The following is a 17,952-nucleotide window of genomic DNA, read 5'->3' on the forward strand; positions in this document are numbered from 1 at the left end:
ATGACCGTATCACACTCTCAGATCAGTGCATATATCATCGGACTGATTTTGGACAATGTCCTAATTCTTAGCCTGAACGCTACTTAAGGATACATGTCTAGACAAATGTCTGGCAGATGACTGAAAATAATGATGTATTTGGTATGTATCACAAAACTTAATTTAATCAAACGTACAAATATGAATTTCAGTACACACACTACTGCAATTCTCCATTGTAGTGACTTTCAGATTGCCATGTTAAAAGTAGCATCATCATTGTTTCAATATGTAATCCAAATAGTGCTAGAATGGAATTAGCTGGTACGTTTCTTGCTGAGAGGGTGTTCCTTCAGCAGACAATGAGCAGTCTGCAGCAGCAGTCCTAAGACTATATTAGAGTACTTTATATTAGAGCTGTCATTTCCCTGCCCACAGCATACTCTCCCAAGCAATAGTCATTGTGAATGATTCTATTGGAAGCAGCTCCATACTGAACACATTACTTCCCTCTCATGCAGAGTAAAAGAGTACACTATTAGATGAGCAGCTGTCTGGGTCTTCTTCACTCTCAACGTGTGTCAAATCAAGGACAAAGTAGAGCTGATAGGCAGGCTGCCAGGCAGATACTGGATCTGTTCCTGCCCTCCGGCGGTGATTCAGGGAAGGGAGTGACCTCATGCGGCACCTCCAGCAGAGTACCCTCCTGCAGACACACACACACACACACACACACACACACAGTTGACATTGACTTGTACGTATAAACACAGACCTTCATATAGCTGACAACACTGGTGTACTGATAATAATAATACACATTACATGGGAGGGGAATAAGGGACAGTTTACTCATGTTGACATTGATCTTTTGTATTCATTTTATTATATATATATATATTTAAAATATGTACATAAAAAAACATCATGATCAAACTCAGCAGTGAGACAGAGAGCACTAAAGTGGACAAGCGAAAAACTGAAAATAAAAAGTGAGGATCAGGAGGGGACCTGCATGACGCTCGGTATTAAAGAACGCGTGTTCCTTTATTAAGCCATGGGAGAGTCACAAAGAAGTGTGCAAATTACACAGAAAGACTAAGAAAGAAAAGATTTGAGCAGTTCCATCATAATCACATTCAGGAGTACTGCCCAAACAAAGCCCGCCCCTAACTCCACCCCCACGTGTTGTCCCACCCACATTTCCTAAACCCCTCCCTCATATCCGTCGATGGACCGGACACAATATTACCACAGTATATTTTCAATTAATATATTAAAATCAGTAGAATATCAAGAATTCTTGGTAGGAAAAGCACATTCAGAACAAATCAAAAAGGGCACCGTTATGGCGTGAAACCAATTTAGCGAGTCTGTGTGACCGAGTGTGCGTGTGTCTGTGTGGAGCGTTGCAAACAATCGTTTCATTCGCAGAAGGACTTGTGAGATTCAAGAGAAAAGCCAGCCTGTGCTCAGGGAGCAGGAATGTCACGCACACAGACCGTCCCCGACCCCACACACTACTGTTCCCTCCCTTCCTACCAGCGATTACTTAGGCCTACCAGATCCTCAAATTCATCATACCAAACTGAATGAGCATAAAAATGAGAGCTGGTACACAATCCAGTCTGGTTGAGTCCTGCATCGCTTCACAGGCTTGGCCAAACCACATGTGTAAAAGGCTCTACCAAAAAGACTACACCCTAACATTAGTGCTAAGACGGCTGCTGTATCGACTAGCCTAAATAATCACATCTACAACAAATACTTTCTGTTCACACACAAACAGATACTGATTTCAGCCCTCGCGTCGCTCTTCTAGACATTCACTCCAGAATGGTTGGTAGCCGTGTTCTGCAGACAGTAAGCGCTCACTAACTCGTCAGCATACATTGGACATCACAGGTTTTTAGAGGCCGCAATTGCACGTTACGACATGGAGCTCTGAGTCGGGAGGCTGAGTCACCTTGACCTAAACTATCTGTCGAAGACCGACCGGGAAAGCTCCCAAAGTCCAAGCCAGATTCCGTTTTATCAATGAGTAGGAGGAGCCATTCAGAGAACATTGTTGTAATATTTTGATTGGCTTAAAGAGGAGGATGGGACTTCATATCCGGTCTGCATGCCAAAACCAGTCAATCCCTGCTACCCCTGAACGGTCAAGCACGGTCAAACTCACTCCGACCCAATGAACCAGAATCTAGGACTTATTCTAAGACCGTAACGTGACCATGATGACCGTAACCATGACATAACATGCTCAGACCCAATGAAATGCTCAAAGCCAAACTGAACAAGGCTTTATGACCATATAACACGACCGTACAACATGACCTTACAACACGACCTTACATAGTTGTCGTTAGAGTACGAACCTTCCCGTCTGCTCTTCACATAGTAATAAATATATACAGGTAGAAGGTTAGAACGGTTACACACTGCCTACTGCACCAATGTCAAACTGGCAAGACCAAGGGGCAACCATGAGGACAAAATGGATGTGTCAATTCCCCAACAGGCCCACTATAGTGCTGTAACGAGTCTATGGGTCCAGTCATGGCTAACAGTAAGTCACTCTAATTCCAACCAAAGCCAGAGAATAGATTTTCCTAAAGTCCCGTTGTAACCATGACTACTTCTACAGAAAAATGGATCGAAAACTGAGGTTGTAATAACCGACAAAGGCCAATATTCTTTGTTGTCAAGAACACAAAAGCTTAGTGGCCATATTAGTAGTATAAGCCGTACTGTAGTGCATTACATTAATTCAAAACTAGCGTTGGTTAAGGTCAGGGGCTGGTTAAGGTCAGGGGTTGGTTAAAGTCAGGGGCTGGTTAAGGTCAGGGGCTGGTTAAGGTCAGGGGCTGGTTAAGGTCAGGGGCTGGTTAAGGTCAGGGGCTGGAGTGTTTTCTCCACATTCCTGCTAGGTTCCATAGTTCCATAGGAATGCCTCTGAGAAACAACACACAGCCATGAGAACCATGAGGACAGACTGAGAAGGGAACGGCGCAGAGCAGGTTCCTGTAGAAGGGGGACTAGTCAAGACAGCCAGGCCCATTAACACACATTCTGATCAGCCAAACATACTCCATGTCTTAAGTTATATAGAGGCTACTGGAACTAGCTAGCAGTTAACAATGAAGATTGAAGAACACCAATCACGCACTGATCTAGAGAGAGGTAATGAGTTGGCATGTAGTCATAGTACTGGACGGAGACTTTGGTCTTGAATAGGGACTCCTCTGGAACATAATTAGCCAGGTCTGGATGTCTTAGGCCATTTAAACCATGATGGACTGGCTATGCCTCATAATGACCACACTAACTGACATGAAACCATGACAACCATAAAAGAAATGCACTGTGGGACACGTGATGACAAATGGTGGATGGCAACACGGTCTGAGAAGTCGGTCCTGGCCGAGGCGTGAAGAACCTGTGGTGTGACATGGTACAGAAGTTATGCACGCGGTCAGTATCTTTAGGAGTCCAGTGAGGCACAGCAGGGAACAGTAGCTTTCAGAGACAACTCCCCAACTCCACCGACCAAACCGAAAAACATCCCAACCCACCCGATAAAGGAAGTTGGACAACATTTCAAGCAATTTTTACAAGCTTTTTCGATTAGAAAAAAACTACAGAAAATACAAATATCAAATAATAAAATCTTGTAATAACAATAAAATAATATGAACAATAATCTATGAATATGAAGTCAGAAAATTGCCAATTTCTTGTTTCATATGTCCTGTTAATTAGTTGAATATCGCTTGCCCGGCCACTAATCTGGTTGTACGTCAAGCCCCGTTCTCAGTATGTGTGTACACTGTCTGTTTATGTTGAAGAACCACCTTGGGCATACTGTAATATAGAGTCCTGACAACTTAAAGACATACAAACATGACTTAAGCATATCTCAAATATTTATGTGTCTTTTTTGTGTTTTGTCTTTTTTTACATGTGAAACCCTAACAAGAGGAGTGATGTGAGCTAACTAACACCATACAGTATATTAAAGCACTCAAAAACCAAGTCTCTCTCACTACATCCTCCCATCTGCATGTAGAGGGATGGAGGGATTCCAAGTTCGACCAAAAGTTCTCCTGTTCTGTGTCGAATCAACCTAAAGCTCAGGCTCCACGAGGAGTCAGAGCTATCCTTCCCAGAACCCTCTTCTCCACACAGACAAAGTGTATGTCTCTCCCCTCTCTGCTGATGCCTTCCTTCAGAGTCCGGTCTATTCATTCTACTTCTATGATACCCGTATCCTAGATACCCGTATCCTCATTGATTAATATGATGGATGACTCAGTTGTTAGTACGCTGGTAGTGGTGCATGACTGTCTGCTCCAACGCCAATTCAGTTCGTACAAATGGATGGATGGATACATGGGTATAAATAGTGCATTAGTGTTACTATTGCATGTGGAACGTAGACTGTAGGCTAGATTGAACAGGTCACTCACTTGATACCTACAGACAGACTTAAGATGGTGACACGTCGCCATGGCTACAAGGCACCGCAGCAGTCTGAGATAAAACAGGTCCAATACATACATGACAGATTATTGTAGCACTCTAAACTGAATTTTGCTATAGGACTTCTATTGGGTTGCAATGACAGACATAGCCTAAAGGAAACAAAACCCGGCCTGTGACCACTTCCTATGGGAGAATCACTCCGCCCCCTCTTCTGTGTGTGTGTGTGTGTGTGTGTGTGTGTGTGTGACACAGGAGAGGGAGATAAGCGCTCGCCGGAATCTAAAAACTAATCTTCTATCACCCAGTTCTCCTCTAAGTCAACACCAATCTTTTCTCATATCTGTTTACGTTCCTGACTCATCGCTCGGGGAAAAAAAGAAAAAAGTTCAACCCAACTCCAACCTAACTTCTCTTCACTTTTTTGGGGGGAGATACGGTCTTAAAGTCAGTCCCCAGTTCTCACCCCTCAACTCCTCCCCCTATCCAACCACCCATCCCGCGGCAAGAGTAAGAGAACGGGAGATGGGAGGGAGGCTGAGGGATGAAGAGGTGGAGGAAGTGAAGCCCAGAGCAGGGAGGGTGAAGAAGAGGAGAGCATCCAGGACAGAGTCCAGTTTAACAGCACCCCCCTCCAGACTGCCTGACAGGGGTGCTGTCTATCTTCAGGTTGGGCTTGTCCCCTCCAGCCGTGGCCCCGGGTCCCATCCTCTTCTTGATCTCAGCAGCCATGGTCATGAAGGCCTGCTCCACGTTGGTGGCGTTCTTGGCACTTGTTTCCAGGAAGGGGATGGCCAGGGAGTCGGCAAACTCCTGCAGGCGGCAAATAGGAACAGAATAGATAGGGGTCAAACGCACGCACGCACACGCACACACACACACACACACACACACACACACACACACACACACACACAAACTCAGCAAAAAAAGAAACATCCTCTCACTGTCAACTGCGATTATTTTCAGCAAACTTAACATGTGTAAATATTTGTATGAACATAACAAGATTCAACAACTGAGACATAAACTGAACAAGTTCCACAGACATGTGACTAACAGAAATGGAATAATGTGTCCCTGAACAAAGGGGGGGTCAAAAAGTAACAGTCAGTATCTGGTGTGGCCACCAGCTGCATTAAGTACTGCAGGGCATCTCCTCCTCATGGACTGTACCAGATTTGCCAGTTCTTGCTGTGAGATGTTACCCCACTCTTCCACCAAGGCACCTGCAAGTTCCCGGACATTTCTGGGGAGAATGGCCCTAGCCCTCACCCTCCGATCCAACAGGTCCCAGACGTGCTCAATGGGATTGAGATCCGGGCTCTTCACTGGCCATGGCAGAACACTGACATTCCTGTCTTGCAGGAAATCATGCACAGAACGAGCAGTATGGCTGGTGGCATTGTCATGCTGGAGGGTCATGTCAGGATGAGCCTGCAGGAAGGGTACCACATGAGGGAGGAGGATGTCTTTCCTGTAACGCACAGCATTGAGATTGCCTGCAATGACAACAAGGCAAGTCCGATGATGCTGTGACACACCGCCCCAGACCATGACGAACCCTCCACCTCCAAATCAATCCCCTTCCAGAGTACAGGCCTCGGTGTAACGCTCATTCCTTCGACGATAAACGCGAATCCAACCATCACCCTCGGTGAGACAAAACCACAACTCATCAGTGAAGAGCACTTTTTGCCAGTCCTGTCTGGTCCAGCAACGGTGGGTTTGTGCCCATAGGCGACGTTGTTGCCGGTGATGTCTGGTGAGGACCTGCCTTACAACAGGCCTACAGGCCCTCAGTCCAGCCTCTCTCTCAGCCTACTGAGGACAGTCTGAGCACTGATGGAGGAATTGTGCGTTCCTGGTGCAACTCGGGCTGTTGTTGTTGCCATCCTGTACCTGTCCCGCAGGTGTGATGTTTGGATGTACCGATCCTGTGCAGGTGTTGTTAAATGTGGTCTGCCACTGCGAGGACGATCAGCTGTCTGTCCTGTCTCCCTGTAGCGCTGTCTTAGGCGTCTCACAGTACGGACATTGCAATTTATTACCCTGGCCACATCTGCAGTCCTCATGCCTCCTTGCAGCATGCCTAAGGCACGTTCACACAGATGAGCAGGGACCCTGGGCATCTTTCTTTTGGTGTTTTTCAGAGTCAATAGAAAGGCCTCTTTAGTGTCCTAACTTTTCATAACTGTGACCTTAATTACCTACCGTCTGTAAGCTGTTAGTGTCTTAACGACCGTTCCACAGGTGCATGTTCATTAATTGTTTATTGTTCATTGAACAAGCATGGGAAACAGTGTTTAAACCCTTTACAATGAAGATCTGTGAAGTTATTTGGATTTTTACGAATGACCTTTGAAAGACATGGTCCTGAAAAGGGGACGTGTCTTTTTTTGCTGAGTTTATATATGGAACATACAAGGCAATGCCCAGCTGTTGTTGTATTGTCCGTGGTGATAAAAAAATGGTAGTATCTTCATTAAATATAAAACATGATACCGCAGGTGAGGTTAAAAATGTTGGTATTGTATGTATGTGTTTAATTGTCAAAAAGTACTGGCAGTATGGTGCGTCATTTTGTCTGTGAGTTTAATATGCACTAGTGATGGGGGAAAATATTTATACAGTTGCATATCACAATATTATTTTGGATGATATTATATTTATACTTTTGACATAAAGTATCTTTTTTTTTTATCTGAACAATGAAAAAAAAAAGTTAAAAGATCAAATATTATGCATTCGATCCCCTCAGGTATTACCACATTGATGAGGATATAGATTTCTAGAGATATTGAACGTTCAAAACAAAGAAATTCGATAATTGATTTGTGTAGCCTGAAATCTCCTAAACACTACTCATTGAGCGTGCATTTCATCTGGGTTTGTAGGTGTTGTATGGTAGCTGTACCTTGGCTGTTGTGTAGTCCACTACTTTCTTGGTAGTGAGGTCACACTTGTTCCCCACCAGCAGCTTGTTGACGTTCTCGCTGGCATAGCGGTCGATCTCCTGCAGCCACTGCTTCACATTGTTGTACGACTCCTACAGAGCAGGACGGAGATACACAAGACAGAGAGTGAGATTAGTGACAGTGTATGGCTGCCTATCCTACAGGCATGTGAGAAACCGGTAGAGGGCTAATATGTCCATGCCAAACAACATTTTAGTATGTCAAAAGGACTTGGGAAGTACAGCATTTGATGAAGAATTGTTCAAACCCAGTAGGACTAGGTCTAAGCACAGATCACCTCCGAACTAATAACCCACCTGATCTGTGACATCATAGACCACGATGATGCCGTGGGCACCCCTGTAGTAACTGGAGGTGATGGTGCGGAACCTCTCCTGACCAGCAGTGTCCCACTGACAGAGGGAGGGAGTGGAGAACGACAAAAAGTGACATGGAGGGGAGAGAGTGTTGTTTAATGCCAACAAACGAAACAGACTAGGTTCATTTAAATGACTAAACACACACTCGCCTGTCATCACCCAAGTTCACATTATTCCTGTCCTGAAAGCATCTGGATTAGCACTATGTATGGTCAATAGAACATCACACTAACATCTATAGTTCCTCTCCTTGCATCTAAAGAGGCATGTTGGGAACAGAACTGGATCCCTGTTGTTTAGCCTTAGGGCGAGTCATTAAACTACAGAGCAAACACAGGAGGTAAAACTAAGCAACATAACTAGGTTACTGAACCGTTTATCAAATCTAGTCAAGCCTTTATAACATCAGGAAATGGGTGCCACTGTTGGAATAAAGGCGAGGGGAGTGGGTAGTGGTGGTGGTGGTGGTGTTGTTGGTAGTGGTAGAGGTGGTGTTGTTGGTAGTGATAGTAGTAGAGGTGGTGTTGTTGGTAGTGGTAGTAGTAGAGGTGGTGTTGTTGGTAGTGGTAGTGGTAGAGGTGGTGTTGTTGGTAGTGGTAGTAGTAGAGGTGGTGTTGTTGGTAGTGGTAGTAGTAGAGGTGGTGTTGTTGGTAGTGGTAGTGGTGGTGTTGTTGGTAGTGGTAGAGGTGGTGTTGTTGGTAGTGGTAGTAGTAGAGGTGGTGTTGTTGGTAGTGGTAGTAGTAGAGGTGGTGTTGTTGGTAGTGGTAGAGGTGGTGTTGTTGGTAGTGGTAGTGGTAGAGGTGGTGTTGTTGGTAGTGGTAGTAGTGGTAGAGGTGGTGTTGTTGGTAGTGGTGTTGGTGGTAGTGGTGGTGTTGGTGGTAGTGGTAGAGGTGGTGTTGTTGGTAGAGGTGGTGGTAGTGGTAGAGGTGGTGGTAGTGGTAGTGGTGGTAGAGGTAGGTAGTGGTGGTGGTGTTGGAAGAGGTGTTGGTAGTGGTAGTAGTAGTTGCACTGTTGGTAGTGGTAGAGGTGTTGGTAGAGGTGGTGGTAGGTCGTGGTAGTAGTTGTACTGTTGGTAGTTGTGGTGTTATTGTAGAGGTGGTAGGTAATTTATGAACATTTGAACATCTTGGCCATGTTCTGTTATAATCTCCACCCGGCACAGCCAGAAGAGGACTGGCCACCCCTCATAGCCTGGTTCCTCTATGGGTTTCTTCCTAGGTTTTGGCCTTTCTAGGGAGTTTTTCCTAGGCACCGTGCTTCTACACCTGCATTGCTTGCTGTTTGGGGGTTTAGGCTTCTGTACAGCACTTTGTGGCATCAGCTGATGTAAGAAGGTCTATATAAATAAATGTGATTTTTGGGGGGATTTTTTTTGTAGTAGTGGTGGTAGTGGTAGAGGTAGGTAGAGGTGTTGGTAGAGGTAGGTAGAGGTGTTGGTAGTGGTAGAGGTGGTGGTGTTGGTAGAGGTGGTGGTGGTAGAGGTAGAAGTGGTGTTGGTAGAAGTGGTAGAGGTGTTGGTAGAAGTGGTAGAGGTGTTGGTAGAAGTGGTAGAGGTGTTGGTAGCGGTAGAGGTGTTGGTAGTAGTGGTGGTAGAGGTGTTGGTAGTAGTGGTGGTAGATGTGGTGGTGGTAGAGGTAGAGGTGTTGGTAGGATGTGGTGGTGGTAGAGGTGTTGGTAGAGGTGTTGGTAATAGTGGTGGTAGAGGTGTTGGTAGTAGTGGTGGTAGATGTGGTGGTGGTAGAGGTAGAGGTGTTGGTAGTGGTGGTAGAGGTGTTGGTAGTAGTGGTGGTAGATGTGGTGGTGGTAGTGGTAGAGGTGTTGGTAGAGGTGTTGGTAGCGGTAGAGGTGTTGGTAGAGGTGTTGGTAGCGGTAGAGGTGTTGGTAGAGGTGTTGGTAGCGGTAGAGGTGTTGGTAGTAGTGGTGGTGGTGGTGGTAGAGGTGTTGGTAGTAGTGGTGGTAGATGTGGTAGAGGTGTTGGTAGTGGTGGTAGAGGTGTTGGTAGTGGTGGTAGAGGTGTTGGTAGTGGTGGTAGAGGTGTTGGTAGTGGTGGTAGAGGTGGTGGTAGTGGTGGTAGAGGTGTTGGTAGTGGTCGTAGAGGTGGTGGTAGATGTGGTGGTGGTAGAGGTGTTGGTAGTGGCGGTAGAGGTGTTGGTAGAGGTGGTAGAGGTGTTGGTAGAGGTGGTAGAGGTGTTGGTAGTGGTGGTAGAGGTGTTGGTAGTGGTGGTAGAGGTGTTGGTAGTGGTGGTAGAGGTGTTGGTAGAGGTGGTAGAGGTGTTGGTAGTGGTGGTAGAGGTGTTGGTAGTGGTGTTGGTAGCAGTGGTGGTGGTAGAGGTGTTGGAGGTGTTGGTAGTGGTGGTAGAGGTGTTGGTAGTGGTGGTAGAGGTGTTGGTAGTGGTGGTGGTAGAGGTGTTGGTAGTGGTGGTGGTAGAGGTGTTGGTAGTGGTGGTAGAGGTGTTGGTAGTGGTGGTAGAGGTGTTGGTAGTGGTGGTAGAGGTGTTGGTAGTGGTGGTAGAGGTGTTGGTAGTGGTGGTAGAGGTGTTGGTAGTGGTGGTAGAGGTGTTGGTAGTGGTGGTAGAGGTGTTGGTAGTGGTGGTAGAGGTGTTGGTAGTGGTGGTAGAGGTGGTAGAGGTGTTGGTAGAGGTGTTGGTAGAGGTGGTAGAGGTGTTGGTAGTAGTGGTGGTGGTAGAGGTGTTGGTAGTAGTGGTGGTGGTAGAGGTAGAGGTGGTAGAGGTGTTGGTAGTGGTGGTAGAGGTGTTGGTAGTGGTGGTAGAGGTGTTGGTAGTGGTCGTAGAGGTGGTGGTAGATGTGGTGGTGGTAGAGGTGTTGGTAGTGGTGGTAGAGGTGTTGGTAGAGGTGGTGGTGGTAGAGGTGTTGGTAGAGGTGGTAGAGGTGTTGGTAGAGGTGTTGGTAGTAGTGGTGGTGGTAGAGGTGTTGGTAGTAGTGGTAGAGGTGTTGGTAGTGGTGGTAGAGGTGTTGGTAGTGGTGGTAGAGGTGTTGGTAGTGGTGGTAGAGGTGTTGGTAGTGGTCGTAGAGGTGGTGGTAGTGGTCGTAGAGGTGGTGGTAGATGTGGTGGTGGTAGAGGTGGTAGAGGTGTTGGTAGTGGTGGTAGAGGTGTTGGTAGTGGTGGTAGAGGTGTTGGTAGAGGTGGTAGAGGTGTTGGTAGAGGTGGTAGAGGTGTTGGTAGAGGTGGTAGAGGTGTTGGTAGTGGTGGTAGAGGTGTTGGTAGTGGTGGTAGAGGTGTTGGTAGTGGTGGTAGAGGTGTTGGTAGTAGTGGTAGAGGTGTTGGTAGTAGTGGTAGAGGTGTTGGTAGAGGTGTTGGTAGTGGTGGTAGAGGTGTTGGTAGTGGTGGTAGAGGTGTTGGTAGTAGTGGTGGTGGTAGAGGTGGTAGAGGTGTTGGTAGAGGTGTTGGTAGTGGTGGTAGAGGTGTTGGTAGTGGTGGTAGAGGTGTTGGTAGTGGTGGTAGAGGTGTTGGTAGAGGTGTTGGTAGAGGTGGTAGATGTGTTGGTAGAGATGATAGAGGTGTTGGTAGTGGTGGTAGAGGTGTTGGTAGTGGTGGTAGAGGTGTTGGTAGAGGTGGTAGAGGTGTTGGTAGTGGTGGTAGAGGTGTTGGTAGTGGTGGTAGAGGTGTTGGTAGAGGTGGTAGAGATGTTGGTAGTGGTGGTAGAGGTGTTGGTAGTAGTGGTGGTGGTAGAGGTGTTGGTAGAGGTGTTGGTAGTGGTGGTAGAGGTGTTGGTAGTGGTGGTAGAGGTGTTGGTAGTAGAGGTGGTGGTAGAGGTGGTAGAGGTGTTGGTAGAGGTGTTGGTAGAGGTGGTAGAGGTGTTGGTAGAGGTGGTAGAGGTGTTGGTAGTGGTGGTAGAGGTGTTGGTAGTGGTGGTAGAGGTGTTGGTAGAGGTGGTAGAGGTGTTGGTAGAGGTGGTAGAGGTGTTGGTAGTGGTGGTAGAGGTGTTGGTAGTGGTGGTAGAGGTGTTGGTAGAGGTGGTAGAGGTGTTGGTAGAGGTGGTAGAGGTGTTGGTAGTGGTGGTAGAGGTGTTGGTAGAGGTGTTGGTGCTGGTAGTGGTAGAGGTGGTGGTAGTGGTAGTGGTAGAGGTGTTGGTAGTGGTGGTAGAGGTGTTGGTAGTGGTGGTAGAGGTGTTGGTAGAGGTGGTAGAGGTGTTGGTAGAGGTGTTGGTAGAGGTGGTAGAGGTGTTGGTAGTGGTGGTAGAGGTGTTGGTAGAGGTGGTAGAGGTGTTGGTAGTGGTGGTAGAGGTGTTGGTAGAGGTGTTGGTAGTGGTAGAGGTGTTGGTAGAGGTAGTGGTAGAGGTGTTGGTGGTAGAGGAGGTAGTGGTAGTGGTAGAGGTGTTGGTGGTAGAGGTGGTGGTGGTAGAGGTGGTGGTAGAGGTAGAGGTGTTGGTAGAGGTGTTGGTGGTAGAGGTAGTGGTAGAGGTAGAGGTGTTGGTAGAGGTAGAGGTGTTGGTAGAGGTAGTAGTAGAGGTGTTGGTGAGGTGTTGGTAGTGGTAGAGGTGTTGGTAGAGGTAGAGGTGTTGGTAGAGGTAGAGGTGTTGGTAGAGGTGTTGGTAGAGGTAGTGGTAGAGGTGTTGGTAGAGGTAGAGGTGTTGGTAGTGGTAGAGGTGTTGGTAGTGGTAGAGGTGTTGGTAGAGGTAGTGGTAGAGGTGTTGGTGGTAGAGGTGGTGGTAGTGGTAGAGGTAGTGGTAGAGGTGTTGGTAGAGGTAGTGGTAGAGGTGTTGGTAGAGGTAGTGGTAGAGGTGTTGGTGAGGTGTTGGTAGTGGTAGAGGTGTTGGTAGAGGTAGTGGTAGTGGTAGAGGTAGTGGTAGAGGTGTTGGTAGAGGTAGAGGTGTTGGTAGTGGTAGTGGTAGAGGTGTTGGTAGAGGTAGTGGTAGAGGTAGTGGTAGAGGTGTTGGTGAGGTGTTGGTAGAGGTAGAGGTGTTGGTAGTGGTAGAGGTGTTGGTAGTGGTAGAGGTGTTGGTAGTGGTAGAGGTAGTGGTAGAGGTGTTGGTAGAGGTAGAGGTGTTGGTAATGGTAGAGGTGTTCATTGTGTCAGACTCACAATCTGTAGTTTGATGGTCTTGCCGTCCAGCTCGATGGTGCGGATCTTGAAGTCTACACCGATGGTGCTGATGTAGCTCTCTGTGTAGGTGTCGTCCTGGAGGGAAGAGAGAGAGAGAACAGTTAGACAGATCCAGGAAGCTGCATTTTTTGACAGAAGGCACCAGAACGCCACTTACTAAATAGCTGTGAACAGTAATAGTATATACAGTAAGTATACTTACAGCAAAGCGGAGCAGAAGACAGGACTTTCCCACACCGGAGTCACCGATAAGGAGGAGCTTGAACAGGTAGTCACTGAAATGAAGGCCTCCAGCATTAGACCAAAGACTAGACATGCTAAACAGTGCTGCTACTTGACTCCAGTAATAAGCCCTACTACTGATGTGAAGTTGCATCAATTTCTTCTATTTAGGATTAGTGTTGTCACGGTACCAAAGTTTTACTAACGATATGATACAGAGTAGTATCGCAATACCACGGGGCTAAATAATTATAATCAGTGGCCTAGAGTCCTGTTTGCCCCGTCCCCTGGACGGCTGTTCCCGTTTTCTAAACGTTTTATGCATGTCCTACGCAAAAACCTGTCACTGAAATTCACACTTCTCACTCAATACAACACATTGAATTTAACTTCACACCCTTCAGTGTATAATAAAATACTGCATAGAATGGCTGATTTGCTCATATTTGCAAAGGCCAACCTGTGATTTGGCTGGAGGAATGGGAGGAAGGAATATATACTGAACAAAAATATAATCGCAACATGTAAAGTGTTGGTCCTATGTTTCATGAGCTGAAATAAAAGATCCCAGACATGATCGATACACACAAAAAGCTTATTTCTTTCAAATCTTGTGCACAAATTTGTTTACATCCCTGTTAGTGAGAATTTCTCCTTTGCCAAGATAATCCATCTACCTGACCAGTGTGGTCTATCAAGAAGCTGATCATTACACAGGTGCACCTTGTGCTGGGGACAATAAAAGGCAACTAAAATGTGCAGTTGTGTCACACAACACCACAGATGTCTCAAGTTGAGGGAGCGTGCAATTGGCATGCTGACTGCAGGCATGTCCAACAGAGCTGTTGCCAGAGAATTGAATGCTCATTTATCTACCATAATCTGCCTCCAATGTCATTTTAGAGAATTAGGCAGTACATCCAACTGGCCTCACAACCGCAGCCACATGTGATCACGCCAGACCAGGACCTCCACATCCGGCTTCTTCACCTGTGAGATCGTCTGGGGGGGGGTGCTGAGAATTCGTTTTTTCTGTAATAAAGCCCTTTTGTGGGCAAAAACTCATTCTGATTAGCTGGGCCTGGCTCCCAAATGGGTGGGCCTATGTCCTCTCATGGCCACTGAGCAGTTATGTGAAATCCATAGAATAGGGCCTAAATAATTTATTTCAATTGACTGATTTCCTTCTTTGAACTGTAACTAAGTAAAATCTTTGAAATTGTCGCGTTTATATTTTCGTTCAGTATACATGCATAATCATCTGCATGTTATTGTAGCAGTAAGGGGAAAACACTACATGAAACCTTCTTTACCCTTCAGTTAACAGACACACACACTTTCCCTCCGTTCCTCACACTCACCCTGGTCTCCCTCTCGCTCATAAACACACACCACTCTCTCTCTCCTGCAAATATATACACACAGCTCCCAACTTTTAAGACGTTAGGAACCAAACAGAATTTAAAGAGCACTTGTAAGAAAAATATGTTTGATATAGTTATTAGGCCTATATGAATCCTACTTTTTGAAGCACATCTCAAGAGCAGCAGACCCTTTTCCTTTCTTCCTGAGCCAATCAAATGTGCCTAGACCTACTGTCAGCTAGCTAGCATGACTGAACAACGCTGTTTGTTATCAAACCAATAATTGACGACCCAGGATTGGTTTAAAAGGGCCTGCGACATGGTTTGTGAAATTATATAAAACGTGTGCTTATCCCCCTGGTAATATGGGTCATATTTGAACCGTTTAGGCTAGAGACAAGACATCTGGTAATATGGGTCATATTTGAACCATTTAGGCTAGAGACAAGCCCTCTGGTAATATGGGTCATATTTGAACCGTTTAGGCTAGAGGCAAGCCCTCTGGTAATATGGGTCATATTTGAACCGTTTAGGCTAGAGACAAGCCCTCTGGTAATATGGGTCATATTTGAACCGTTTAGGCTAGAGGCAAGCCCTCTGGTAATATGGGTCATATTATATAACCATTTAGGCTAGAGACAAGCCCTCTGGTAATATGGGTCATATTTGAACCGTTTAGGCTAGAGGCAAGCCCTCTGGTAATATGGGTCATATTATATAACCATTTAGGCTAGAGACAAGACATCTGGTAATATGGGTCATATTTGAACCATTTAGGCTAGAGACAAGCCCTCTGGTAATATGGGTCATATTTGAACCGTTTAGGCTAGAGGCAAGCCCTCTGGTAATATGGGTCATATTTGAACCGTTTAGGCTAGAGACAAGCCCTCTGGTAATATGGGTCATATTTGAACCATTTAGGCTAGAGACAAGCCATTTTCTTTGCTGTAAAGGTGCAAGCATGCCTGTCGCGAACGGTGCTCCAGTTTCCCTCTCTGGCACTCAGAGGCTGCATGACAGTGAACTTGCAAAGTCTACACAGGCTGGTCTGTGCTCTTGGTAATAACAGGCGATGAAATGATACAATATATCAACATTGCACACTCTGCTCCAATGTAACAAATGTACAACTCTAACAGAAGACTCATCAGGGTGTGCATCCCCGCTCCTCATCACAGCTAAATTCTATTTTAAAAACTGATGGAAAAATAGATGAGCCTGAAGAGTGGATGGAGAGAAGCAGGTGAGTGAGGGCTGGTCGAGGATGTAGCTCAATGATTACAGCGGCCACAAGTGATATGCGCATGAACGTGAAATGGATATTATTGGACCTGCGCATACAAGGAGACTAATGGCTATTGCTTAAATTCAACCGAATTTATGAACAAGAAGTACTTTATAAACATCTTATACCAGGCGCCAGCAGGTTCTTCCGATCGGTAGGGATGAAAATGTGGTAGTGTCATATGAAACCGTACTCTAAAATGTTGGTATCATAAGTTGAATTATGTTTTGGTACTGTGATATTGCGGTGGTACCAGTATACCTTGCAACACTACTTAGGATAGTTTAGGATTGTAGGCCCAATATAGAGAAAGTGTGGAGAAAGACTCCTGAGGCAAGAAAATCATCACATTATGGTGATACCAATATTAACGTGTTCAAGCAACTACTTGTACATAAGTGTGCCTCTGGCTGTACACAGAACTACATGTTTAACATTACGCTGAGCGACTATCATCAATACTGCCATTACGCACAGTACGTACTCCCAAATCCACCTTTGACCAAGTATGGCTAGCTGCAGTCCAATATGGCGACCGGAGTATGGGCAAGTGGGTGTTTCGAAAGGAGTGGGTGTATGGAAAGCGAATCAGCAATCCCTCAATTAACCTGGGTGAGCTAACATTTCATACATTGGTAAATTAGTCTGGCGGCCAGCTGTCTAAACCAATTGATCATCAGTTATCATATTAAAAACTGCAAACATTTGCCTCCACCCTATGTCAAAATGTGTAGAATTGCAGGAAATGAACTTTAAAACGTAAATGTTCTCTTCACTGTCACGAGGGGGGCTGCTAAAATGTTTTGCCTGCAAGGTGGGGGGTATCAATGTGGGTATGCAGACCCATGAGCCACTGCAGCCCCTCATGATGAGTTCCGTTTTTTTGTGGCCCCCCACCCCCATCATTTTTATTTTATTTTTTTAATCACTCATTACTGCCTAGCACAGGTCGGCTGATTCAGCAGCACTACAGTATCGAGAAAGATCATTGGTTTTATTTAGACCTTTTTAAGTACATAACGTTGGTAACGGCAGTAATGACGATAGTTGTTCGGCGAAATTGCATATTTTGGTGAGTACCGAAAGAATTGACATAACGTTTGCACAGCTGGTCAATGGGACTTTGAATTGAAGGATCCTGTGCGTCAGAGCAGATCTCGTCTCCTCAAACCCATGTACTCTGGTTCAGTATAACATAGTTATTATTACCTAGTTAGCTACATTATGTTGCAGCTAGAGACAAAGAACAAAGCGCCTTCACAGAACTGTGGGTTCGTGTGTGTTTCTGACAAAGCGATCTCAAAGCAAGACATAATACTGTAACTACTGCACCGGTGTGACGTTTAGGCACAACGTCCTAATTCTCCGGTCGCCACCGCACCGAGCATTTCAGGGCCACACACACAAGTGACAGATGTTTGAGGGACAAGCAAGCTAGCTATATTTATTGACAATGCGTATATCAATGACGTGATAGCTAGCTAGCTATGTGTATGTAAAACATGATGCTAGCTAACGTCGGCTGGCACGGGAATGCGATCAGCTGACGCTAGCTAGCTTAATAGCTACATACCGCTCGAAACTCAAATGTTATGGAACTGCCCGCGCAAAACAATAGCTTGTAAAATATATGAGTGGTTCTCGGGGCGGCGGGTCTACTCACTATTCTGGATTCATGATTTGACTGACGTTCGGGATGTTTTTCTTTCGGCGATTTGACTGTTCCTTCCTCCTCTCACTCACAAGCAAAATATGACTTGTAGGTCTGGATATCCGAAGCACTTGAATGTCTATTTCACCTTCTTTTTTTACCTAACCTTATCCTTCTTGGGTGTCTAATCGTTATGAGGCTATATAACGTTTAAAGACATTCCTATTTTCTTCTGATTTGACAGGTTTATTTGATCCTTTTGATTTCTTTCTGTGTCCGCTCCTCGCTCGAAGTACAAGATGGCTGCGCAGGTGCGGCAGTGACATCAAATGACGTGGCACTACAGACAAATCTAGAATGGGTCTGATGATGGGAGTTGTAGTTCAAAGTCTACTGCCACGTTCAAAACAACTACGAACTCGGACATTTTCGACTTTAGTGCGTCCAACACAACTGGTAACTCGAAAAAAATGAGCTCCAACTCGGAATTCCAAGTCGGGAACTCGGACCTTTTTCTAGAGCTCCGACTTTCCGACCTAAAGATCACTGACGTCATGATTTGACCTCGTT

General features: G+C 45.8%; 1 protein-coding gene across 1 annotated transcript; it reads right to left on the reverse strand.

Annotated features, from left to right (window-relative positions):
- Nucleotides 1-836: 836 nt before the first annotated feature.
- Nucleotides 837-17,719, reverse strand: LOC106608583 (zRAB1B, member RAS oncogene family a). Its single transcript, XM_014206596.2, has 6 exons — nt 17,395-17,719; nt 13,063-13,135; nt 12,840-12,935; nt 7,733-7,828; nt 7,376-7,507; nt 837-5,271 (listed from the first exon to the last, which is right to left on the reverse strand). Exons 1-6 carry the CDS (start codon nt 17,406-17,408, stop codon nt 5,077-5,079), a joined length of 606 nt encoding a protein of 201 aa, XP_014062071.1. The 5' UTR covers nt 17,409-17,719; the 3' UTR covers nt 837-5,076.
- Between the last annotated feature and the right edge of the window lie 233 nt (nt 17,720-17,952).

This window comes from Salmo salar, chromosome ssa07, assembly GCF_905237065.1.
Source record: "Salmo salar chromosome ssa07, Ssal_v3.1, whole genome shotgun sequence".
Lineage (NCBI taxonomy): Eukaryota > Metazoa > Chordata > Actinopteri > Salmoniformes > Salmonidae > Salmo > Salmo salar.

What these genes read in the sequence shown, in the direction of transcription:
- LOC106608583 (XM_014206596.2), bottom strand. An exon ending in GTCTTCTGCTCCGCTTTGCT is followed by an intron (nt 12,936 to 13,062) that starts GTAAGTATACTT and finishes TCTTCCCTCCAG; the next exon opens with GACGACACCTACACAGAGAG. An exon ending in TGGACTACACAACAGCCAAG is followed by an intron (nt 5,272 to 7,375) that starts GTACAGCTACCA and finishes TGCCGCCTGCAG; the next exon opens with GAGTTTGCCGACTCCCTGGC.